This window comes from Pelophylax lessonae, assembly GCF_965119305.1.
Source record: "Pelophylax lessonae genome assembly, chromosome: 13".
Classification (NCBI taxonomy): Eukaryota; Metazoa; Chordata; class Amphibia; order Anura; family Ranidae; genus Pelophylax; species Pelophylax lessonae.
This window is the reverse complement of record NC_138780.1, coordinates 155,573,257-155,601,009: the sequence shown is the minus strand read 5'-3', so window position 1 is coordinate 155,601,009 and position 27,753 is coordinate 155,573,257. Positions and strand designations below refer to the sequence as shown.

The window sequence follows — 27,753 nt, the reverse complement described above, 5'->3', positions numbered from 1 at the left end:
CATTGGGTAGACCAACCTTTTACACTTCAACTTAAAAGCATGTAGTTATCTCAGCAAATACTTGATATGACGTGTTATGGCTTTTCTTGATGGGTTATATCATTCCACTCTTCTCTTCATGCATAGAATGTCTGGATGACGACTTTCCAATCAAATGTTCCTTCTCTTGAATAAGACTGTCCAACAGGTCCTCCTGTCTATAATTATTGTAGACCTTCAAAAACGCAAGGATGGCAATTCCCAGCCACGCAAGCCAGGCAGCCCAAAGACCAAACTATAAAATGGAAAAACATTGTCCTTGTTGGTAATTGCTCACACAGTGAAAACAATAAACAAAATGAAATATATTCCAGCTAACTAGTCCTTATATGTGGTGGCTGTATTCGTTTTCAGATTTGAAAATAAGAATTTTCAGCAATAGAAAAAATACAAGCCAGAAACAGTGCCCTTGTCTATTCCAGGGAGCTGAAGTAATACGAGGTGTGTCTAAAAAGTTTGTGATTGGTATCAGAAACACACAAAACAAAAGATACAAACAAATTACCTTCATTGGCCTTCAAAATAATCACCATCCTTCACAACACACTTTTGGCAATGTTCATAAACTTCTGGCAACTGTCAGCAACGGCCTCTCCAGGTAACGATCGCAGAACCACTGTCACACTTTCTTGGATTGCCGCCACATCCACAAAACATTGTCTTGACCTTGGACTTTTGCAGACGACTCTTTTTGGGTCACGGGAAAGATGGTGAACGCAGGGCTTTTTTTCTCAGAGAATCAGAGAATAGGGGCAGGTACTCCCCTCTTCTGAGTCACCCCTTGACTCCACCCCCTACCCACTTCCGAGCGCTGTCATTTCGCTCCACCCTCTACCCACATCCCAGCACCCCCCCCCCCCTTTTAGAGAATACAGAACCAAGTATCATGTTGTGGTTCTAGGTAATTTCTATAGAGTTTGTTAATGATAACTAGAAAAGCAGTAAAATAGATCCCCTGGAATCAGCAGCAATAGACCTCCCCCCAACAATAGATCCCCCCACAACAATAAATCTTCCCCTGCAATAATAGAAAAAACAGTAAAATAGATCCCCTGCAAACAGCAACAATAGACCCCAAACAACAATAGCCCCCCCCAGCAACAATAAATCCTCCCCTGCAACAATGGCCTCCCCCACCAATAAATCTTCCCCTGCAACAATAGACCCCCAGCAACAATAAATCCTCCCCTGCAACAATTGCCTACCCCACCAATAAATCCTCCCCTGCAACAATAGACCCCCAGCAACAATAAATCCTCCACTGCAACAGTATCCCCCCCCCCACAACAAAATGCCCTCCAGCAACAATAGATTCACCCCAGCAACAATAAATCCCCCAGCAGACAGCATCAATAGGCCATTCAGCTCACCCCACTGACCCCAGCATCCCTTTGCCATTGCATACTTTCAGACTGGAAGTGCCGGAACTGCGTTCCCCCGTGTTCCCGCTGAAAAAAAAGCCCTGGGTGAACGCCATTCTATTGATTGCCGCTTGGATTCTGGATCCAACTGGTAGCACCAGGTCTCATCCCATCTTACAATGGTTCGCAGAAAGGATGGATCCTGGTCACACATGGCAATGAAATCTCCGGAGGTTTGGCTTACTGTTTATCTGTTAGCTTGTGCAGCACAAACCGGGAACAGATCTTCTGCTTATCCGAATCTTTGCGGACTTGTGCACTGTGCACCGTGTCCTTGTTAACGCCCAATTCCTCTGCCATCAATCGTAGAGTCAGTCACCGATCTCATGCCAGCATTTGTCACACTCACTCAATCATGTCTGGGGTTGTGCTTGTTGACGGCCGCCCTGAATGTGGCTCATCCTCAGTGGTTTCCTTCCTGCTGCAAAAGCGTTTGAACCAGTCGTAAACACATTTTCAGCTCATGGCTTCCGTCCTGTGCACTAACATTTCACGTGTCTCCATTGTGGTTTTCCCCAATTTGTAGCAGAACTTTATGTTCACTCGTTGCTCCATGGCACTGTGACCCTACCTCTAACACTGACGACGTTAAACTTCCCGCAGTTGGTTTATCCTGACGGTCACGTGTACTTTATGGTAGGTGGTGCTTCGCGACGTGTCTCTGGATAGCCATGTGCATGCATGCGCATCTGGCCCATGTTGCCTTTGAGATATCGGACCACTCACTGAACTTTTTAGACACACCTCGTATATATCAAATAATGTTAGCTTTCCTTCAATGCTTTTGAACTACTTTGTCTCTCACAATTGTTCACCCCTATGGACCAGAGCAATTTTTACATTTCTGCCATAAATTTGTTTATTCAGTAATACATTTGTCATTACTTAGGATAACAAGGTAATACATATATATAACTAGGCGTTGCTTTTTTTACAGGCGTTTTTAGGTTGACAAGTGACCAATGAAAAAAATAAAAACGCCTGTAATCTGCCAAAAAAAAAAATGTACATGCGGCCTAAAGCTGCCGACCTCTGTGTACACAGCAATACAGCTCTGATTAATCAGAGCCGAAATGCTGTGTACTGGGAGGGGGGAGTAGGGCAGAAGGACTGGATGTGCTACACACGCCCTGTGTATAGAGATTACCTTTTTTTGGGTGTGTATAGCATGCCCAAAGTCTGCAGCTAAACTACTAGTTACCCCCCATGTAATGGAAACAAAGAAAGGAAGACATGTCCAGTCCTAGGATGACAACAAGACCTCCTTCCAAAGGTACAGTAAATGAGCGTTGTCACCCTAAGGCAGGAAGTGTGTTACTGACAGGATCATAAATGACAATAAATTGAACAGCTAATGCTGACACCACATCCAAGGACTTGTAACTTGCAACATATTATATTTTTGTTTTTTGGTTTTGATATGCTTTTAATTAAAAGGCTCACCAAACATTTGACTATAATGCACATCTTAATCCATGATTAAGGTTTTAAATAGAGCAGGGAAGAAAATAGAGTGAGTGAGAATGAAAACTTTGTTAGGTTTTTAATTGTGTCTCCGTTGAAAGATTTCCACTAACTTCCTGTCCCATAGAGTAGATGTCTACCCAACAGATAAAGACAGAAAAAACAAAATATAAAGATACAACACCAAACTTTATTGCTTACACACTCTATATATATTGTTTGTATGAACCTATTTATTTTTGATGGACCAACAATGCACGTCGTCCATGCATCAAATAACATATGTCACCTTTTTTTTTTTTTTTTTACATCACACCTCATAGAGGCCAAAGAAATGCAAATTGTATATAATACACCAATGAGGGAGTTAATTAATTCAATTAAAGTGTGTATAAAGCCATTTTTATTTTGGATACATTGGAGAAGGAAAAAAGGTTTTTTTTATTGCTGACCCCACTAAGCAGATTCACGCTCTCTGCCCTGCTAAAGTTTGTCACAAAGACAAAAATTCATACAATCCGAAATGGTTATAGTTGTCACTGAAACAGGAATAGGTGGAAGATCTTCCAATGGGGGCACCTGTCCCAGTGACAACCACATAAAGGGAATGCCGCTTATTTTTAAGAGATTTTCTCTCACTTCCTATCCCACCTCTGGGATAGGAATACAATAGGAATATGTTTTAGCCCAGATTGGGACAGCAAGTTGTCTTGGGCCATGGTTGGTTCGGGAGAAATTCCAACTCAATGTATTAGTGACGTGGATTACTACACAGATTTCTAAATCTGATTTCTGATTCTCACCCATTGTTAAGTTAAAAAACACAATTCCGTTGGGTAAGGAAAGACTGGACAGTAAAAGCAGCCTTGCAATAACATGCCTGTCAGCCTATGTTTATATATTTGATGAAATGTAAAAGTCATCTTGAAAGTCATATCAGAAGATACCACAGCAAGGTAATACTCTCAAAAGGCAACTTTGCAAATCTATGAATGGAGCCCTTAGAAAATCAATGGCGCGTCTTTTATACCAGCTATTTGCATTTAAATTGGGTAAATGAGATGGGCTTTTCAAGAACATGATGCTTTCACAAGGTCAGAATCTTTGTCAATCAATCCTGTAACAATATTTTACTAACCTATAGGTGTCATAGTGAGATTACATGGATTTGGAAGATGAAGTGCAAAAATACATGGTGAAGATAAGTATTCTGGTGAAGTGTTATATGAGGTGTAACTGTCAGCAATAATAAACATTCTAAACTGGTTACAGAAGTAAAATGCAGGTACCTCCCAGGGAATCTACACTACACCAATTATTACACATAGGGGTTGATTTACTAAAACTGGAGAGTGCAAACTCTGGTGCAGCTGTTTATGGTAGCCAGAGCCAATCAGCTTCTAACTTCAGCTTCTTAAGTTAAGCATTGACAAAAAAAACTGGAAGCTGATTGGTTTCTAGGCAGAGTCAACCCTATTAATCCCTGTTTATAAAGTAGTGGTATGGCCTTACCACAGCCAAACTGGTGCGTTAAAAAATGTATAAAGCACAGCAGAAGGAGGAAGAGAGCTCAGTCACATGACCTGTCAAAGCCATGTGACCGGCTTCTCCTCCAATCATGCATAGGGAACTCCATGGGACACCACAGGCTCCACACAGCGGTCTGCATTTTATGAATGGTTTCTAAAATGCAGGCAAAGTGTGAAATGTACACTGCGGTGTCCAGTGGTATGACCCGTCAGACCCATGTGACCGGCCTCTCCTCCAGTCATGCATAAGGAACTCCATGGGACACCACAGGCTCCACACAGCGGTCTGCATTTTATGAATGGTTTCTAAAATGCAGGCAAAGTGTGAAATGTACACTGTGGTGTCCAGCGGTATGACCTGTCAAAGCCATGTGACCGGCCTCTTCTCCAGTCATGCATAAGGAACTCCATGGGACACCACAGGCTCCACACCACGGTCTGCATTTTATGAATGGTTTCTAAAATGCAGGCGAAGTGTGAAATGCACACTGCAGTGTCCAGCAGAGAGTGGATATCAGTTTCCAATATTAATAAGCCCCTGAGTGCTAAGAATATGTCCATGCCACAGGAAAAGCAGCAGTCCTTCTGTTAACACTGCTAGGAATATTTTAGATTATATTAGCTCTCCTTGGGAGTGTGATCAGATGTTAAGCCAGTTTGGAACAGTTTTACTTTTGACTGCTGTATTAAAGGGATTAGTTCATTCACAAGTGCCATTTCAGTAACAGGTGAAGTTTGGTGGCCTAAGTTATCTGATGACGGCTTTTAAAGTAGAACTAAAGGCAAAACTTTTATTTTTTTTTCCAGAAACCATCAGATTTTTTTTTGCCAACTGTGTCCCATTGGGGAGATTTACTTACTTCCTTTCCCATAGCCAAAGCAGTGAGAGGAAATCCCTGCAAATTAAGGGAATCTCTTGGGGACCCCCAGGCCTTCAGAACTAGTGTCCCCATTGGAAGATTTCCTCTCTATTACTTTTCTGGGGTAACCCAAAATTTGGGATATTCTTTTACTTTCACTTTCAATGATAATGTTAAAAAGGACAAATAGAGAGGGGGTGAATCTTCCTAGCAGGGGCACAGACAGCAAAAAAAAAAAAAAACCTAATAGGTATTCTATATGAAATTTTTGGCTGGAGGGTAAGAAAAATGCACCGCATCCCCAATATGTAAATGCAAAATGTCAATAGGGATTTTTTGGGACTTTAACCTCCCTGGCGGTATGATTCTGTTGGATTTTAGGTGCTGAAAGCGGTACCATTATTTTGCATGTAATTCTTGTGAATAAGCAGCCCAAACCAACTGTATACATTTATATATATATATATATATATATATATATATATATATATATATACATATATTATATATATATATATATATATAATGTATACAGTTGGTTTGGGCTGCTCATTCACAAGAATTACGTATATATATATATATATATATATACACACGTGTGTGTATATATATATATATATATATATATATACGTATATATATATATATATATATATATATATGTATATATATATATATATATATATATATATATATATATATATACATATATTTACATAAAAAGTAAAGTAAAACTGCAGGAAAGGGCACTGGGGGGCAATGTAATGTGAATTTTTTTTATTTTGAATGGTATCAGTGTGTTTGGTGTGTTTTACATTTGAATTTGCTGCCGGTTCCACCCCCCGGCGGACGTCACGTCGCCGGAGACGGAAGTCGGGGCTCGCAGACGATCGGGAGGAAGCTCCGCTGCCGCACACCGCCCGCATTCTTCGCTGGATCCTGGACAAAAGGTAAGTAAAACCTCCATCAGGATCCAGCGATCTTCCTAGCGCTACCTCGAGTGTGGCTCGGGGTTACCGCTTTTGGCTCTAAAATCTAACCCGGAGTCACGCTCGGGAATACCGCTAGGAAGGTTAAAGGTGCATGAGTAATATAGAAAACCAATTGATGGAGAAAAACTCAATTTTATATAAAATCCATAAACCTTTAATTGAAGAAACATGACAAACATTTAAAAACATTTTGCCACCAACAGATAGCACAAATTGAGTATTCTTGAGAACACCACTTGTTTTATTGGTTCATAAGTCTCCTGAGGAAGCTGTTATCATGGTGAAACATGTAGAGCCGACACCATCATAAGTGCCTTTTTTGTACTTGTATATGCTTTTAAATGTTGGTCATGTTTCTTCTATAAAAAGCTTTATGGATTTTATATAAAATTTAGTTTTTCTCCATTAATTGGTTTTCTATATTACTCATGCACCTTTAAAGTCCCAAAAAATCCCTATTGACATTTTGCATTTAATAGGTATTCTAATCCCTCTCCACTTTATCCAAAGCAAAAAAAAAAGTTTTTAGTTATAGTTTAAGTCTTGGGGACCCCCGTGTTGAGCTGTCCAATGTTCTTACTCACCATGGAGCTTTGGGTGCCGTTTTCTAACTTTTCCTTTTTTTACTACTACTGTGTTCTCCATAGTACAAGAAATCAGAACCCAAAAGTCAGGCCAGACCCCCTTATATCTTCTGCGGTTGTACAGATTTAGCAGATCAGCTATGGAAATCTCATCTCTGAACTCCCTGAGGCTCGGTTCACACTATTGCGATGCGGGAAGGCTGCGAATTCGCAGCCTGTTCCCGCATCGCACACGCACCCCCGGCAGTTCACACTGCCATATGCGATCCGCTGGGGGTGTCAATGTAATCTTAACGACACCCCCAGTTTGATCGCATATCGCAGTGCGATCGTGCAGTTCGCACAGGATCGGATCGCACAAGTGTGAACCGCTGTGCGATCCGATCCTGATGCGGCAGCAAAAATGCCTCCTGTGCGTCTTTGCTGCGGGTGCGGTGCGAATTTAGCCATACAAACTGTATGGCTAAACTCGCACCGCACAGCTGATCGCATGTACTGGCGACCCTAGCATAAGGAACAAACTATTTAGAGTAAGGGAATACAATAAGACACGTGGCCACTCACTAAAACTAGAGGAAAGGCGGTTTAACCTTAAAGTGCGTAAGGGGTTCTTCACTGTAAGAGCGGTAAGGATGTGGAATTCTCTTCCGCAAGCAGTCGTATCAGCGGGGAGCATTGATAGTTTCAAAAAACTATTGGATGGACACCTTAAAGACCACAACATACAGGGGTATACAATGTACGGTTAAAAGCAAACACACACACATAGGTTGAACTGGATGGACTTGTGTCTTTTTTCAGCCTCACTAACTATGTAACTATGTAACTATGTCATGTCGGAGCAGTGCGCTCCGACATGACATGCGAACCCGGCACACGCAGAAGTGTGAACCGGGTCTTAGACACATAAGAAATTGGTAATAAAAATTCCCAGCATCTACAAAAACAATGAAAAATTTTGGTTTTGAATGGGCTGGCCTTTTAATTATAAGCATGATTTGTTCCATTCTTAAAGCAGTATTAAACCCCAAAGCAAACATTTATTATATTGCAGCTTACCAATTCTTAGATGGCTGTATTTTTTTCCTTTTTAAGCTTTATTTTCATCTGGTAATATGGTCAGTGAGATCCTTGTTTTTCAACAGAACAAGCTCTCCTGCAAATGTAGCAGTTAGAGGGTTGAGACAAACCACTGAACACTAACAGGGCTTTTTTACAATGTTTAGCTTTCATTTATTCATGTAAAACCTTTATCCCAAAAGAAAAGAACTGTTGCTGTAACTGCAATGTGAGCTGGAGTTTGGCTTCAATTTGTTAGTGTATCTAAATCTGCTAGTCCATCAAACACTCTCCTCCCCCCAGACTGACAATGCTGCTGTCCAAAGGTGCCCCCTATTCTCCTTCATCCAGAGTGGAGGCACACTAATACAGGAGTTGTGTTGCTGGCAAGATCACCAGGTGAAAACAGAGGGGGAAAAGCCTAAAGAAGAAAATTAATGCAGCCACCATATCAAATGATTGGCAGCCACCATATCAAATGATTGGATAAACTGTAATATATGACATTTTTGGTTTTGGAGTTTAATACCGCTTTAACACCTTAATCAAATTAACTTCCGCTCTACAATTTATCAATTCATGCCATATATGTGTATGTGGAGAGACAAAGAAAATAAGTTCCCATGATTTACAAAGTTTTATATGTTTTTTATTAACTACTTACCTGGGCAATTGCAAACTGGTCATAGAAAGAGGAATTTTCTAGATTAAGTTCAAGATCTCTGTCCTGGAGTTCTTCACAGCTTTGAGAAGTGACAAAACATATCATCAGATAAGCCAGACAGTAAATGATAGAAGAATGGTGATGTTTATTTACTGAATGAAGCTACTAAAAAGCGCAAAAAAAGTGAGAACAGTTATGCTGGCCATACACTAGCCGAGAAATCGTTCAAAAATCTGTCATTTGGTCCGATCGTTCGTTTTTCGTCCAGTTAATGGGAACAAACAGAAAATCGGTTTTAACTTTTCAGAGCCGAAAAATCGAAGGAACAGTTTGTAAAATTCTGCCGAACGAATGATAAATTGAAGGGTTAATGTGTTTCTCGGCCGAACTGTTTGCACTAGGCATATGTGACAAACTGAACGAAAAACGTCCATTGAACGATTTATCATTCGAAATTTGGTCATTACATGATGGCACGATCGTCACGGCCAATTTTACGTTTTTCAAAAATGTGTTTGAGCGATTTTTCGGCCAGTGTATGGCCAGCTTTACCCTTGCCAAGAAATCAGTGACCATCTTTATTTGTTATGCTTGAACTTATACTTATTGCCAAGACATTTTTGCTTTTAGTTTTGAATACAGTATGGAAAGGTAGAATCCCTTTTTGATATTTATTGCTGCCTTTATCCCTGCTGGGGGAGATTCATCCTCTCTATTAGTCCTGGTGACCCCAGGTGACATTAAAGCTGCATTCACATCTGAGCATTGCGTTTTGTTGCACATTTTTGCTTTGGTGTTTTGTATTAGCCAACAGAGAAAAATATCCATTTCATAATTTGCTGCTATGCTTTTCAGCTTTTGCATCTGCTTTTATTTATGATTTATTTATTATCATTTATATTGATTATTTTTATTTTTTTATTTTTTCATGTTTCATGTCATATTTTTTTTATGTTAGAGTTAGATGTTAGAGTTAGATGTTAGGGTTAGATGTTAGGGTTAGGAGTTAAAGCAGAGTTCCGACAAAATTTTTTTTTTTAGCAAAAAAATACCCCTAGAATAGTCAGGGCTAGTGCATTTAAACAACGATATCCTCTAAACTGTCCCCTGTATAGTGTACATGCAGCATGAATTACTTACCTTGCGAAGTTCTTGTCCAGCGCGGCCATCTGCGGTGTGGGCAGCTGAAGTCATGGTGTCCCTCTTCCTGTATTTCACGAATCCCACAATGCTATACCTCGTCACTTCCGGGGCAGACGCGTCGTCCCACAGCTGGTTCCGCATCATTGCGCACGCCCAGACGCTGTTCTCCATCTATCGGCAGAGAATGACGCGGCTGCATCGGAAGTGACGAGTGACACCGGTGCAGGCGCACTGACTCCTGGGATTGATGACACTCATCTCCCAAGAGTCAATGCAAAGCAGGAAATGATGTCAGCGGCCGCATAAGGAGGAAGTGCAATGATTTTTTCCGTAAAAATAAGGTAAGTGAACCAAAAAAAAAAAAAATATATCCAATTCGTTTTTAGAATGTGATAATGTTATGTATGATGGGAAGTTTAAAATGTGTCTGGAACTCCGCTTTAATTTACTCTTTTATTCATGTATTATTAATTATTTATGATTTCTTTCATGTATTTATTCATTTATTTATTTAATTATTATTAATATTTATGTATTTATTTTATTGTTAGGGTTAGGGGTTTAACCGCTTCCGGACCACCCCACGCACATTTACAGCGGCAGGACGGCCCTTCAGCGCGAAATCACACATCTGTACGTCTTTATTTTTCCAGGTATGGGGCGAGCATGCGCGCCGCGGGCAACCCATTCCTGCTGTGATTGGACATAGTGGGAGCCAATCAGCGTGTTCGGCAGACCTGAGGTTCTCTGGCACCTGGTGATCGTTCCTGAGAGAGACAGAACAGTGGTATGCCAGTAAACAAGGCAGATCACTGTTCTGTCAGAGAGGAAGATGGAGATCTTGTGTTTCTGCTAAGCAGGAACCCGGATCTCTGTCTTCCCCCAGTCAAAGCAACCCCCACACAGTTAGCAAGCACTACCAGGGAACACATTTAACCCTCCAATCGCTACTGATGTTGACCTGTTCCCTGCCAGTGGCATTAGTGCACATTTTTAGCACTGATCACTGTATTGGTGTCACTGGTCCCCAAAAAGTGTCAATTAGTGTCAGATTTGTCCACCGCAATGTCTCAGTCCTGCTAAAAATCGCCACCATTACTATTGAAAAAAGAAATTCCATAAATCTATCCTATAGTTTGTAATTGCTATAACGTTTGCGTAAACCAATCAATATACACTTATTGGGATTTTATTTACCAAAAACATTTAGCAGAACACATATTGGCTTAAATTGATGAAGAAATTAGATTTTTTACATTTTTTTATTGGATATGTTTTATAGCAGAAAGTAAAAAACATTGTTTTTTTTATTCAAAATTGTCAGTCTTTTTGTTTATCGCGCAAAAAATAAAACCCACGGAGGTGATGAAATACCACCAAAAGAGAGCTCTTTTTGTGGGGAAAAAAGACATCAATTGTATTTGGGTGCAGCGTCGCACAGCCGCGCAAATGTCAGTTAAAGTAACGCAGTGCCGATTCGCAAAAAAATGGCCTGGTCATGAAGGGGGGTAAACCTTCCAGAACTGAAGTGGTTAAGCTTCAGAAGTTTGATTTGAGGCGACTTGGAGTGGAGATGTGAACCAGCTCCATAGAAAATAATTGATTTTTTCTCCTCCAGTGTTTTGAAATTTCAAGCTACAAAACGCGAAGTGTGAATAGGACTCAATCCGAAATTTTACAACCATCACCAGAACAAGAGGGAAGTAAGAAAGCTTCCAATGCAAAATTCAGATTGTCTAAAAGGGGATTTCCTCTCAGTTTGGAGAGATTTCTTTATGCTATCTCATTCCTCCCAACGTTTTGAGATGGGAACAAGGGACACCTATTACCAAATGTATGTAGGCATAGGACACACCCCCTGCCACGCCCTCTTAACCAATTAAGCCCCGGAGGATTTGGCTGCTCAAAGACCAGGCCCTATTTTGCGATTCTTTAACGTACAATTGCGCGGTCGTGCGACGCTGTACCCAAATTAAATTAACGTCCTTTTTTCCCCACAAACAGAGCTTTCTTTTGGTGGTATTTGATCACCTGTGCGATTTTTATTATTTGCGCTATAAACAAAAAACGAGCGACAATTTTGAAAAAATAACAATATTTTTCACATTTTTTTTACATGAAATTCTCAAATAAAAATGTAGAAAATCTAAATTTAACAATTTGTTTTCTGCTACATATTTTTGGTAAAAAAAATCACAATAAGCGTATATTTTGATTGGTTTGCGCAAAAGTTATTGTGTTTACTAACTACGGGAAAGATTTATGTTATTTTTATGTTTTTTTTTTAACTAGTAATGGCGGCGATCTGCTATTCTTTTTTGCGGGACTGCGACTTTGTGGCGGACAGATCGGACCCCTGACTGACATTTTTGTGGGTACCAGTGACATTACTACAGTAATCAGTGCTATACATATTCACTGTTACTATAAAAATGACAATGGTAGGGAAGGGGTTAATTTTACTTGTGATCAAGGGGTTAAGTGTGTCCCTAGGGGCGTGATTCTAACTTGGGGGGGCGTGGCTTGTGATGTATTCACAGAGACATACGATCCTAAATAGCAGGATCGTATAGACTCTGTGATTACTTTAGTGAGAATGACAGACGGCTGTGTTTACATCAGCCGTCTGTCCTTCTCCCTCTCCTGCGGGAGATCGCAAGTGGCCGGCGGACATCGGAGCGGCCGGTCACACGCGCTGGCTCCCCAGGGAACGAGCGGAGGGGGGAGCGTGCCGCCGGTGGCTCACAATCGCCCCCTACAGGCTCGTGGGCGAGCGACGTACCCCTACGTCATTTTGCCTGTAAGCGGCTGGCTGTCGCAGTAAATAGTCATGTTCATAGGATATTCATACTTCTGTATTCTCAATAAATTGTCAATAACAGTTTTACACTATGTCCGTGTTGTTTGGTTTATCAATCTATATACATCTGTGAGCGGCAACATCATTGGAGAACTTTGTGGATTCCTGCCTTTGTTCATCCGGTGATCCAGTCACGTTGGGGGACATTTATGTCATTCAGCTTGTATGACCCATTTACTATACTGTAACTTGGGTTCATACGTTCTGGTGAGCGCATTCATTTTTTGTTGGTGTGGGGATCTTCTGAAGTCACCTCATGATGTCTATGGATGTTTCATTTACACCTGGGACTCTGTTTCATATGCACTAATGTGTAACTCACTGGACTCACGTTTTTGTTTTTATTGATTTAATTGTGTTTGCATCATAGCTCACAATTCATGATTGTGACATTTTTATAATGTTAGAGGTGATTTTTTTCTTCCAAAGCAAATACACTTTTGCACACTGGTACTGATTAGTATTCCAATGTTTCTCTTCTCCCTAAAATTCTCTCCATCAATCAGCTACTGTCCTCCCAGTGCTGAGGGAGAGGGGCACAGGAGGGTCAAACAGGGATGCTATGGAGGCAACAGATATCCTCCTTATTATGATGTCATTGGTTGTTAGGATGCCAGTATCTAGAAAGTTGTAATGGTGCATAATGAAAACCTGTGGCTTTGTGTAACTGGAAGACAGGCTTGATCCACCTGCTGGCTTGTATATAGTTTTTGATACATTTTTAGGGATTTTGCCAAGGCACCCCAAAGAAACCCAAAGGCACCCCAGGGTGCCTGGGCACCCTGGTTGGAAAAAGGCTGCTGTACACAGTGGTAAATGACAGGCCACTCGCTTCTCCCCCCTCCATGCCCACTAACCAGCTAAGCACAATGGGGGGTGGGATAATACATCTTGACTGATGGAGGCTTCATTTCCCTCTTATTCTAAGATACACGCTGGAGCCTGTGACTGGCAGAAATCCACCCACACCATGGTATTGCCAAAAATAAAAAGATTTGATTTCAAATAAACCTTTCTAAGACATTTGAAGAGGGTTTATTGGTATTAATTATTTATTTTTACTCTGTATTCCAAAGGCTGTTTTTTTTTTTTTTTTTGGAACATGTGACTAGCAGCAGAGGTCTAGCATCTTCCCCTGCTTATGTTTCCCTGCAGACAGGCTGGGGAATATCTGGGTTGTGTGACAGCTGTATATCAATTAGGAAAAAGGTACTTAGATGTTTTTTTTTTTTTTTAATAAAATAATTACAGTGCCATCATCCACGTACAGAATGAGAAAGGATGATGTACCGTATTTATTCGAGTATAACGCGCACACGTGTATAACGCGCACCCCTAATTTTCAATTAAAAATCGGTATAAAATTTTGTTTCACACCAACCATTGTAATTGACAAAAAAACGTTGTTGAACACGTGCGGCCATGATAAAAATCATTTATTGACAACGTAAACTGGTATAAACACAAAAGCAATGCTTACCGTAACGTGTGGGCGAGGCGAGGAAATGAAGCGGTGACCATACAGCGGATAATAAGAATTCTCACCCCCCAGTTTGGGCCGCCCACTGTACGCGACAAGGGGACGTTTTTTTTTTTTCTTCGCCCTCGCGTACAGTGAGCGGCTGCAGCCCGGAAAAGGCGCAGTGCGAACTCACAATTCGCCTGCGCCCTCAATGGACCGGTCGCCATTGCCACCCCACCCCAGCCCTCGTTTATAACGCGCACCCAAACTTTGATTTCTTTTTATGGTAGAAAATTTTGCGCGTTATACTCGAATAAATACGGTATATTAAAAAGTGTGTGTTAAAAATACTAAAGGTTCACAATAAACTGACAAATGCTCAAATCCGGTGGGTTGCTTTAAAGCACAGAATAGAACTAGTTTTTGCTCTTCCTAAATATGATATTTATCCAGCCATGGAAGAGGAACCAAAAAATTTGATTTATAGAGCCAGATTATGGATTTCAGACTCTCAGTGCAATATTAGACTCCAGGCTTAAGTCATATAGTCCAGTAAATCTTCACTTAAAAGGATTGGAATTGAATTAATTGTAAAGAGCCAGAAAGTGACCGTTGATACGCTTTTGGGATTAGTAAGCGCTAATGCTAACCATAAGGACTCCAGTGCTGACAATACAGTACAGCATCAGGGTGATTTAAAGCAAACCTTTCCTAATAGACATAAAAGACCTGTCACTACTAACCTTCTTCTGAAAATACTAGTTGCCTGGTTATTATGTAGAACCACAGGCTTCAATAGTTTGAGTCACCAGGCCTAAAGAAGTATGCCTATCAGGAAGATTGAAGAAAAGTCAGGAGGTTCTTGTCTGCTTAGTTGTTTCTGATTCAGTGACTCTAAAGCTGGCCATACACTGGCCGAAAAATCGTTCAAACTCATTTTCGAAAAACGAAAAATCGACCGTGAGAGCAGACGATCGTGCCATCATGTAATGACCGAATTTCAAACGATAAATCGCTCAATGGACGTTTTCCATTCAGTTTGTCACATATACCTAGTGCAAACAGTTCGGCCGAGAAACACATTAACCTTCCAATTTTTCTTTTTCATGTAATTGTGCCGTAATCGTCGTCGTAATCGTGCCATCATGTAATGACCGAATTTCAAACGATAAATCGTTCAATGGACATTTTCCATTCAGTTTGTCACATATGCCTAGTGCAAACAGTTCGGCCGAGAAACACATTAACCTTCCAATTTATCTTTCGTTTGGCAGAATTTTCCAAACTGTTCCTTCGATTTTTCGGCTCTGAAAAGTTAAAAACGATTTTCTATTTGTGCCCATTAACTGGACGAAAAACGAACGATCGGACCAAATTACAGTTTTTCAAACTATTTTTTGGCTACTGTATGGCCAGCAGTAGGGGTTGATTTATTAAAGGTAAATAGACTGTGCACTTTGCAATGTGCAGATGCTTTAGTAAATGACCAGAAGCTCTGCTGATTTCCATCATCTTATCATGCGCAAGCAAAAATGCTGTTTTTTTTATTTTCCTTGCACGTGACCGGGTACTCTTAGCAAAGTAAAGCTTTACCTCATTATCTAACCTCAGGAGCAACTGCACTTGCAGAGGGCCACTGTGCTTTGCAAAGTGCACAGTCTATTTGTCTTTAGTAAATCAACCCCTAAAGGCCCGTACACACGATAAGAAAATCTGAAGGGAAATTTCGTCCGACGACCGATCTGCCGATTTTCGGATTGTTAGTATGGTGATTTTGACAGCCGACTTTTCGGCCGACAAAATCCTGATGTGCAGGCTATATACCGGTAATTTTTGTCGTCTGTCAAAACAACGTCCGATTTTCGTCTTATTAGTACAGATTTCGACGGAAAAAAATCTTAAGAGCAAGACTGAGCATGCTCAGAGGTGAAAGAACACATACAAAACAATCCAACACATGACATCACTTCTGAAGTAGAATTCTGTCGTACGGGAAAATTCAAATGAAAATAAACCTCTTCACTTTCCACATCAGACTAGCATGCCACAAAAAACAGACGACAGATCGTTCGATAATCTGATCGTGTGTACGGGGCTTAAGGCTTCATGAACACTAGCAGCTGCTAAACGTGAGTTTAGGAGCTTTTTTTTTTTTACCAAAGCTCCTAAACTCAACTCCATAAAGGCTCATGTGTCCATGTGCACATAGGGCTTCTAACAGAGTTTAGGAGCTGCTGCATTTAGATGAGGTTAAGCCTTCCTCTACTGAATGCGGAAGAATCATGACCTCCAGGCACGGGAAACCGCAAATCATGGAAACAAGTCGCTGACAAATCGTGGTTTGCATTTTTTATGCGTTGTCCCACAGCCGCGGTCAGGGTAGGTTAGCGTACATGTAGCCTGAAGCTGGCTATACACTATTAGATTTTTTTCAGCCTGTGAGCTAAATAGCGCGGTTTGATGAATCTCCTATGGCTATTGTATTCTGACAGTCAGCACCCACAGCTGTAAGAATACCCAAACAGTGCCTACATCTGTTTGGATACAGCTGCTATTTACCCAACAATTTTCTGTCCAGCTCCTTTAAGGGCCATACACACTATAAGATTTTCTGAAGACTTTTTCCTTCAGATTTACCAAAACCATATAATATGAGGTCAAATCTAAACACTTTCAATTTGTATGCAATCTGGCAGGCCCTTGCACTACATAGAAAAGGTAAATCTGAAGGAAATCTAACCACAAAAGTTGGATAGTGTGTATCCAGCTTTAATTGTGGGAATTTGTTGACATTGTGGTCAGGAAATCAGCATCTCCATAAGGCTGGTCAGCAGAGGGAAGCATGAAGTGCTCTACAGTTTTCTGGTAGAGGCCTGCACTGACGTTGGACTTGATAAAACACAGTGGACCAACACCAGTAGATGACATGGCTCCACAAATCATCACGGACGGACTGTCAAAATGTCACACTGGACCCCATACAAGTTGGATTCTGTGCCTCTCCACTCTTCCTCCAGACTCTGGGATTTCCATTGATTTCCAAATGAAATACAAATTTTACTTTCATCCGAAAAGAGGACTTTGGACCACTGAGCAACAGTCCAGTCCTTTTTCTTCTTAGCCCAGGTAAGACGCTTCTGACATTGTCTCTGATTAAGGAGTGACTTGACACAAGGAGTGTGATAGTTGTAGCCCATGTCCTGGATACGTCTGTGTGTAGTGTCTCTTGAAGCACTGACACCAGCCGTAATCCACTACTTGTGAATCTCCCCCAAATTCTTGAATGGTCTTTGTTTCACAACCCTCTCAATGCTGCAGTAATCCTTGTTGCTTATGTACCTTTTTCTACCACGCTTTTTCCTTCCATTCAACTTTCCAATAATATGCTTGGATACAGCACTCTGTGAACAGCCAGCTTCTTTAGCAATGACATTTTGTTACTTACCCTCCTTGTGGACTGTCTTCTGGACAACTGTCAAGTCAGCAGTCTTCCTCATGATTGTGTAACCTACTGAATCAGACTAAGAGACCAATTAAAGAGGAAGTAAACCCTCCCCAAAAAAATGAAAAAAAAAAAAACCCTGTAAGGCAAAGGCATAATGAGCTAGTATGCATCGCATACAAGCTCATTATGAAATACTTACCTTAGAACGAAGACCCCGCAGTGCCACCCGCTCAGCGACAGGACGGCCGACATGTTCGGCTGTCCTGCTTCCTGGTTCGCGTCCTCCAGCCATCTGATTGGCCGGAGGCGCGATTACATCACACGGGAGCCACTGTTCATGGCACAGGGCTCTGAAGGAACGGCAGGGATGGCCGTTCCTTCAGAGCGTATGCGCCGATGACATCATTGGCTGCATTAAAAGTAAATATTTCCTAAGTGGTGCAAGTTTAGGAGATATTTACAGTACCTATAGGTAAGCATTATTAAAGGCTTACCTATAGGTACAAGTTCCATGAGAGGGTTTACAACCACTTTAAAGGCTCAGGAAACATTTATAGGTGTTTTGAGTAATTAGCTGATTAGAGTGTGAGACCGTGAGTCTACAATATTGAACTTTTTCACAATATTCTAATTTTCTGAGATACTGAATTTTGGGTTGTCACTAGCTGTAAGCCATAAATAAAATTAAAAGAAAGAACTGCTTGAGATATATCACTCTGTGTGTAATGAATCTATATAATATACAGTATGAGTTTCACTTTTTGAATTGAATTACTGAAATAAATGAACTTTTTTATGACATTCTAATTTTGTGAGATGCACCTATATGGTTATACAAAGACCCAGAGAGAGAGTCAGAGAAACATTGACCTGTTAAGAGATATACATGGAGGCTTCCATTGCTGACCTCCTGGCACTAGCCTCGGAAAGAATGTAGATCAAGACTTTTGACTTTTCTCTAAACTTCCTGATATACGTAATATTCCAGGTTGATGATACAAACTATTGAAGGCATTCTTTGGATACAGCCAATCAACCAGCATTTTCAGAGGAAGGTCAGTACTGGCAACTCCTGTATTGCCCTCACTACAAATTTACTCCAAGTTGATGTCAATCACACACATGTCCACAAAAACATGGAAAAAAAACCCGCAGAATTGCTGTAAAATGAATTTTCCGTTTTACACTCTCTACATAAAAGGACAGCCATAAATCTTTTCTACCAACCTGTTGGGCATACTTCCTTTCTCCGTAATTGCGTCGCACCACATGTTAAACCCAACGCTGACGATGGTGCTGGCAATAAAGGTAACGAAAACCACAAAGGAGCTGATCAGCAGATTTAGGAAGGCGTAAAAGAAAGAGCTGTAATAAAAAAAGAAAGGCAATATAACTCATGGGAAACTTAAAGAATGCCATAAGCAGACGCTTCAAACAGCATCCAGCCAGCACAGAGCAGGAATAAGTGCTCTCCTAAGACATCTGCTTTAATTAATAACACCGAGGAGAGACAGAAAGACATGAGATTACTCTGCCCGAGCCTCATTATCCTTGTCACTTAAATACTCTCATTTTTTTTATCTAATGAGATTCTACATCATAAATCCTAGACCCTCTTCTAGCCATATATCCCATTGCTCAACCACAAACAGGTAGAAGACAGGATTCAACACCTACCGTGATTAAAGTTCACAGCTGTCGTACATGTTTGTCTTTAATGTTGTAACAGAGGACTGTAAAAAAAGACTTAAAGCAAACTAAAGCCACAAACCAAAATGTTAATAGATTTTAGATTTCCATTCCTTAGATATGATGGCTGCATTCGTTTTTATTTTTTAGGCTAAGATCATTTTCATCAAGTACAGAAAATACCCATGTGAGGGGTGTACTCACTTTTGTGAGATACTGTATATATGTATATATATATATATATACACATACTATATTACCAAAAGTATTGGAACGCCTGCCTTTACACGCACATGAACTTTAATGGCATCCCAGTCTTAAGCCGTAACGATTATCGGCCGACCGATCGGCCGACTTTTGTCCAGTGTTGTTGTGTTGGTCGGAATGTGCCTAGACTGTGCACGAATTTTCTCGGCCAACAAAAATCTACTTCAGAAGTGATGTCATGTGTTGGTTTACTTTCCGTGTGTTTTTTCATCTCTGAGCATGCCCAGTCTTGCTCATCAGATTTTTGTCTGCCGAAATCTGTACTGACTGACGGAAAATCGGCCGTTCTGTTGACGGCCAACAAAAATTTTATAGCCTGCACACCAGATTTTATTCGGCCGAAAAGTCGGAGTCGGTTGTCGGAAGCATCATACTAACAAGCCGAAAAACGGCCGATCGGACGTTGGCCAAAAATTCACGGCCAACTATCGACGCGTGTGTACGAGGCATTAGTCCGTAGGTTTCAATATGGAGTTGGCCCACCCTTTGCAGCTATAACAGCTTCAACTCTTCTGGGAAGGCTGTCCACAAGGTTTAGGAGTGTGTCTATGGGAATGTTTGACCATTCTTCCAGAAGCGCATTTGTGAGGTCAGGCACTGATGTTGGACGGGAAAGCCTGGCTCGCAATCTCCGCTCTAATTCATCCCAAAGGTGTTCTATCAGATGAAGGTCAGGACTCTGTGCAGGCCAGTCAAGTTCCTCCACCCTAAACTTGCTCATCCATGTCTTTATGGACCTTGGTTTGTGCAGTGGTGCGCAGTCATGGTGGAACAGGAAGGGGCCATCCCCAAACTGTTCCTACAAAGTTGGGAGCATGAAATTGTCCAAAATGTCGTGGTATGCTGACGCCTTAAGAGTTCCCTTCACTGGAACTAATGGGCCAAGCTCTTCCCCTGAAAAACACCCCCACACCATAATCCCCCCTCCACCAAATGATTTGGACCAGTGCACAAAGCAAGGTCCATAAAGACATGGATGAGCGAGTTTGGGGAGGAGGAACTTGACTGGCCTGCACAGAGTCCTGACCTCAACCCGATAGAACACCTTTTGGATGAATTAGAGTGCAGACTGCGAGCCAGGCCTTCTCATCCAACATCAGTGCATGACCTCACACATGTGCTTCTGGAAGAATGGTCAACGATTCCCATAGACACACTCCTAATCCTTGTGGACAGCCTTCCCAGAAGAGTTGAAGCTGTTATAGCTGCAAAGGGTGGGCCAACTCAAAAAGTGTGCCTGTAAAGGCAGGCGTCCCAATACTTTTGGTAATATAGTATGTGTATATATATATATATATATATATATATATATATATATATATATGTATATATACAGAATCTCACAAAAGTGAATACACCCCTCACATTTTTGTAAGTATTCTATTATATCTTTTCATCTGGCAACACTGAAGAAATGACACTTTGCTACAATGTAAAGTAGTGAGTGTACAGCTTGTATAACAGTGTAAATTTGCTGTCCCCTCAAAATAACTCAACACACAGCTATTAATGTATAAACCGCTGGCTACAAAAGTTTGTACACCCCTAAGTGCAAATTTCCAAACTGGGCCCAATTAGCCACCCCCCCCCCCCCCGGTCCAAAGTGTCGATATTTTGTGTGGCCACCATTATTTTCCAGCACTGCCTTAACCCTCTTGGGCATGGAGTTCACCAGAGCTTCACAGGTTGCCACTGGAGTTCTCTTCCACTCCTCCATGACTAAATCACAAAGCTGGTGATTGTTAGAGACCTTGCGCTCCTCCACCCTCAATTTGAGGATGCCCCACAGATGCTCAATAGGGTTTAGGTCTGGAGACATGCTTGGCCAGTCCATCACCTCTACCCTCAGCTTCTTTAGCAAGGCAGTGGTCCTCTTGGAGGTGTGTTTGGGGTCCTTATCATGCTGGAATACTGCCCTGAGGCCCAGTCTCCGAAGGGAGGGGATCACGCTCTGCTTCGGTATGTCACAGTAAATGTTGGCATTCATGGTTCCCTCAATGTAGCTCCCCAGTGCCAGCAGCACTCATGCAGCCCCAGACCATGACACTCCCACCACCATGCTTGACTGTAGTCTTTGTACTCCTCACCTGGTTGCCACCACACACATGGTTCCAGTAATCCATGTTCTTAGTCTGCTTGTCTTCAGCAAACTGTTTGCTGGCTTTCTTCTGCATCATCTTTAGAAGAGGCTTCCTTCTGGGACGACAGCCATGCAGACCAATTTGATGCAGTGTGCGGTGTATGGTCTGAGCACTGACAGGCTGACCCCCAACCCCTTTAACTTCTGCAGCAATGCTGGCAGCACTCATACGTCTATTTCCAAAAGATAACCTCTGGATATGATGCTGAGCACGTGCGCTCAACTTCTTCGGTCGACCATGTTCTGAGTGGAATCTGTCCTGTTAAACCACTGTATGATCTTGGCCACCGTGCTGCAGCTCAGTTTCAGGGTCTTGGCAATCTTCTTATAGCCTAGGCCATCTTTATGTAGAGCAACAATTCTTTTTTCAGATCCTCAGAGAGTTCTTTGCCATGAGGTGCCATGTTGCACTTCCAGTGACCAGTATGAGAGAGTGAGAGCGATAACACCAAATTTAACACACCTGCTCCCCATTCACACCTGAGACCTTGTAACACTAACGAGTCACATGACACTGGTCAGGGAAAATGGCTAATTGGGCCCAATTTGGACATTTGTACTTAGGGGTGTACTCACTTTTGTTGCCAGCGGTTTAGACATTAATGGCTGTGTGTTGAGTTATTTTGAGGGGATAGCAAATTTACACTGTTATACAAGCTGTACACTCACTACTTTACATTGTAGCAAAGTGTAATTTCTTCAGTGTTGTCACATGAAAAGGTATCAAAAAATATTCACAAAAAATGTGAGGGATGTAGGGGTTTACTCACTTTGATTGATATATATTTTTTTTTTTTTTTTAATGTTATTTTTGGTTTTGGTTTTCGGTTCGGTGCATACTGCATTTTCTGTTTCGGCACCGAAATATCCATTTGGTGCACCTCTAACAGAAAGCAATGGTAAACTCAAATTTGAGGTTCTTTAGTTATTATTTGAAAAGGATTAGATGATAAATCGTCCAGTGGCACCACCTCTTTCATTGGCAAAAGTCTCCCGTCCTTTGTGAAAATTTTTCTTTCACTTCCTGTTGTGTCTTTAGAAATGGAAGTGAAGGGAAAATCTCCTCAATGGAGCACAGGCAGCAAAAAAAAAAAAAATGATCAGGGTTTGAGCCATTCCATACTTAACCTTCCTAGCGGTATTCCAGAGTGTGACTCGGGGTAAGATTTTAGAGCCAAAAGCGGTAACCCCGAGTCACACTCGGGGTAGCGCTAAGAAGATCGCTGGATGCTGGAAGAGGTTTTACTTACCTTTTCTCCGGGATCCAGCGAAGACTGCGAGCGTTATGCGGCGGCGGAGCTCTCTCCCGATCGTCTGCGAGCCCCGGCTTCCGTCTCCGGCGACGTGACGTCTGCCGGGGGGTGGAACCGGCGGCAAATTCAAATGTAAAATGCACCAAACACACTGATACCGTTCAAAATAAAATAAAATCACATTACATTACCCCCCAGTGCCCTTTCCTGCAGTTTTACTGTACTTTTTATGTAAATATATGTATATATATATATACATACAGTGTATATATATATATACACATATATATATATATACATATATATATATATACGTATATACATATATATGTATATATACATATATATATATATATATATATATATACATATATATATATATATATATATATATATATATATATATATGTATATATATATATATATATATACACACACGTATATATATATATATATATATATATATATATATATATACGTAATTCTTGTGAATGAGCAGCCCAAACCAACTATATACATTATATATATAATAAATGTATACAGTTGGTTTGGGCTGCTCATTCACAAGAATTACATGCAAAATAATGGAACCGCTTTCAGCACCTAAAATCCAAAAGAATCATACCGCCAGGGAGGTTAAAGCGGAGTTCCACACTAAAAAAATTTTTTGCACCCTCCGCTTGCTTCAATTTACCTGAAAAAAATTGGATAATTTAAATTTTTGTTTCACTCACCTTGTTTTTAATGAAAATATACTTACCTTCCTCCCTCTGCAGACACGGCCCACAACGTCACTTCCTCCTTGCATTGACTCCTGGGAGATGAGCGTCATCGATCCCAGGAATCAATGCGCCTGCACCGGCTCAACTCGTCACTTCCGGTGCAGGCGCGTCATTCCCTGCTGAACAGATTCTTGGCATGCCCAGAAGCTGTGCAGGGATGACAGGTATGCCCCCGGAAGTGACGAGCTTGGCCGGTGCAGGGGCATTCTAGGACTCCGACGTCACTGAAGAGGACGCTCCGGCTTCAGCTGCCCACACCTGAGATGGCAGCGCTGGAGAAGACATTTTCAAGGTAAGTATTTCTTCTTACAGGTAAGTTAAACAGGGGACAGTTCAGAGGCTATCGTTGTTTAAATGCACTGCCCTGTCCCTGACTTCCTGGGGGGATTTTTTTTAGGGTGGAACTCCGCTTTAATCTGAAACAAAAATAAAGTCCAAGTGTAGATACAGATTAAAGAGTGTAGATACATTCTAAGGACAGCCAAAGGTGACATGAAGAACGTGACCCTTCAGACTATTGATTATCACTTTGAGAGCAGAGGTGGCACGGAAAATGTGGCTCTGCCCTGAATTCTATTGATCTGTTCAGGTAAAGTCAGGCCAATCAGTGTGAGGCTCAAGCAGACAGATTATTCTCCTAGGCCAATCAGCACTTCTCCCATAGGCCAGCATTGACAGATTCACAGCTCAGGTCTGGCTATGTGACTGTCCATAGAAATCAATGATAACCCTACAAGAGCCCAATGGATCCACACAGACTGCAATACAATAGGCTAAGGATGATGATGATACATTGTAGTGTATATGGAGGGATGATGATACATTGTAGGTGTATATGGAGGGATGATGATGATACATTGTGGTGTATATGGAGGGATGATGATGATACCTTGTAGTGTATATGGAGGGATGATGATACATTGTAGTGTATATGGAGGGATGATGATGATACATTGTAGTGTATATGGAGGGATGATGATACATTGTAGGTGTATATGGAGGGATGATGATGATACATTGTGGTGTATATGGAGGGATGATGATGATGATACATTGTAGTGTATATGGAGGGATGATGATGATACATTGTAGTATATATGGAGGGATGATGATGATGATACATTGTAGTGTATATGGAGGGATGATGATGATACATTGTGGTGTATATGGAGGGATGATGATGATACATTGTAGTATATATGGAGGGATGATGATGATGATACATTGTAGTGTATATGGAGGGATGATGATGATACATTGTAGTGTATACGGAGGGATGATGATGATACATTGTAGTGTATATGGAGGGATGATGATGATGATACATTGTGGTGTATATGGAGGGATGATGATGATACATTGTGGTGTATATGGAGGGATGATGATGATGATACATTGTAGTGTATATGGAGGGATGATGATACATTGTGGTGTATATGGAGGGATGATGATACATTGTGGTGTACATGGAGGGATGATGATGATACATTGTAGTGTATATGGAGGGATGATGATGATGATACATTGTAGTGTATATGGAGGGATGATGATGATACATTGTAGTATATATGGAGGGATGATGATGATGATACATTGTAGTGTATATGGAGGGATGATGATGATACATTGTAGTGTATACGGAGGGATGATGATGATACATTGTAGTGTATATGGAGGGATGATGATGATGATACATTGTGGTGTATATGGAGGGATGATGATGATACATTGTGGTGTATATGGAGGGATGATGATGATACATTGTAGTGTATATGGAGGGATGATGATGATACATTGTAGTGTATATGGAGGGATGATGATGATGATACATTGTAGTGTATATGGAGGGATGATGATACATTGTGGTGTATATGGAGGGATGATGATACATTGTGGTGTATATGGAGGGATGATGATGATGATACATTGTGGTGTATATGGAGGGATGATGATGATACATTGTAGTGTACATGGAGGGATGATGATGATACATTGTAGTGTATATGGAGGGATGATGATGATGATACATTGTAGTGTATATGGAGGGATGATGATGATGATACATTGTGGTGTATATGGAGGGATGATGATGATACATTGTAGTTTATATGGAGGGATGATGATGATACATTGTGGTGTATATGGAGGGATGATGATGATACATTGTGGTGTATATGGAGGGATGATGATACATTGTGGTGTATATGGAGGGATGATGATGATACATTGTAGTGTATATGGAGGGATGATGATGATGATACATTGTGGTGAATATGGAGGGATGATGATACATTGTAGTGTACATGGAGGGATGATGATGATGATACATTGTAGTGTATATGGAGGGATGATGATGATACATTGTGGTGTATATGGAGGGATGATGATGATGATACATTGTGGTGTATATGGAGGGATGATGATGATGATACATTGTGGTGTATATGGAGGGATGATGATGATACATTGTGGTGTATATGGAGGGATGATGATGATACATTGTAGTGTATATGGAGGGATGATGATGATACATTGTGGTGTATATGGAGGGATGATGATACATTGTAGTGTATATGGAGGGATGATGATGATGATACATTGTAGTGTATATGGAGGGATGATGATACATTGTGGTGTATATGGAGGGATGATGATGATGATACATTGTGGTGAATATGGAGGGATGATGATACATTGTGGTGTATATGGAGGGATGATGATGATACATTGTGGTGTATATGGAGGGATGATGATACATTGTAGTGTATATGGAGGGATGATGATACATTGTGGTGTATATGGAGGGATGATGATGATGATACATTGTGGTGTATATGGAGGGATGATGATGATACATTGTAGTGTATATGGAGGGATGATGATGATACATTGTGGTGTATATGGAGGGATGATGATGATACATTGTAGTGTATATGGAGGGATGATGATGATACATTGTAGTGTATATGGAGGGATGATGATGATGATACATTGTGGTGTATATGGAGGGATGATGATGATGATACATTGTGGTGTATATGGAGGGATGATGATGATACATTGTAGTGTATATGGAGGGATGACGATGATACATTGTAGTGTATATGGAGGGATGATGATGATACATTGTAGTGTATATGGAGGGATGATGATGATACATTGTAGTATATATGGAGGGATGATGATGATGATACATTGTAGTGTATATGGAGGGATGATGATGATACATTGTGGTGTATATGGAGGGATGATGATGATACATTGTAGTGTATATGGAGGGATGATGATGATACATTGTAGTGTATATGGAGGGATGATGATGATGATACATTGTGGTGTATATGGAGGGATGATGATGATACATTGTGGTGTATATGGAGGGATGATGATGATGATACATTGTAGTATATATGGAGGGATGATGATGATGATACATTGTAGTGTATATGGAGGGATGATGATACATTGTGGTGTATATGGAGGGATGATGATGATACATTGTAGTGTATATGGAGGGATGATGATGATGATACATTGTAGTGTATATGGAGGGATGATGATGATGATACATTGTGGTGTATATGGAGGGATGATGATGATACATTGTGGTGTTTATGGAGGTTGGAGGTGATCGCTGTCCATGGTGCTGGAATCTCACATGGTCCATCCAGCGTGTCCTCCCCGCCCCCTCCATCCATCCATTCCCCGCTCACTCCCCGCCCCCCCTCCGGTCCCCCCGGTACTCACTCGTCATGCCCCTTGCAGAGGAGGAAGAGGCTCCTCCAGGCCTGCAGAGCGGCGGCCAGCAGGGAGAGGATGGAGGTGAAGACGCTGAAGCTGCAGGCGGACTCCGCCCCCCATTCCTCCACACTGAAATGTTCCCTCTCCATGGAGACGTTCCCGCTCAGCCACACTCCCTCCGTGAAGAGAAGACATTTCCCCTGGAAGTCGGCGCTGTTCTCGGAGAGGGGGATGACGGCGATGAAGCTGAAGAGGAAGGCCAGGAAATAGAGAATACACTGAGCGAAGAGGAAATTGTTCATCGCCATCTTCACCGCCAGGAGAGTCACTGAGCATGCGCACAGAGGAGAGGGGAGAGG

General features: G+C 41.3%; 1 protein-coding gene across 1 annotated transcript; it reads right to left on the bottom strand.

The window, feature by feature from the left end:
• Nucleotides 1–68: 68 nt before the first annotated feature.
• TMEM179 (transmembrane protein 179) lies at nt 69–27,753 on the bottom strand. Its single transcript, XM_082275314.1, has 4 exons — nt 27,401–27,753; nt 18,750–18,887; nt 8,613–8,691; nt 69–274 (listed from the first exon to the last, which is right to left on the bottom strand). Exons 1-4 carry the CDS (start codon nt 27,700–27,702, stop codon nt 95–97), a joined length of 699 nt encoding a protein of 232 aa, XP_082131440.1. The 5' UTR covers nt 27,703–27,753; the 3' UTR covers nt 69–94.

What these genes read in the sequence shown, in the direction of transcription:
- TMEM179 (XM_082275314.1), bottom strand. Translation starts at nt 27,702, where the DNA reads ATGGCGATGAACAATTTCCTCTTCGCTCAGTGTATTCTCTATTTCCTG. An exon ending in AAAGGAAGTATGCCCAACAG is followed by an intron (nt 8,692 to 18,749) that starts GTTGGTAGAAAA and finishes CACTTCTCAAAG; the next exon opens with CTGTGAAGAACTCCAGGACA. An exon ending in ACCAGTTTGCAATTGCCCAG is followed by an intron (nt 275 to 8,612) that starts GTAAGTAGTTAA and finishes TCCATTTTATAG; the next exon opens with TTTGGTCTTTGGGCTGCCTG.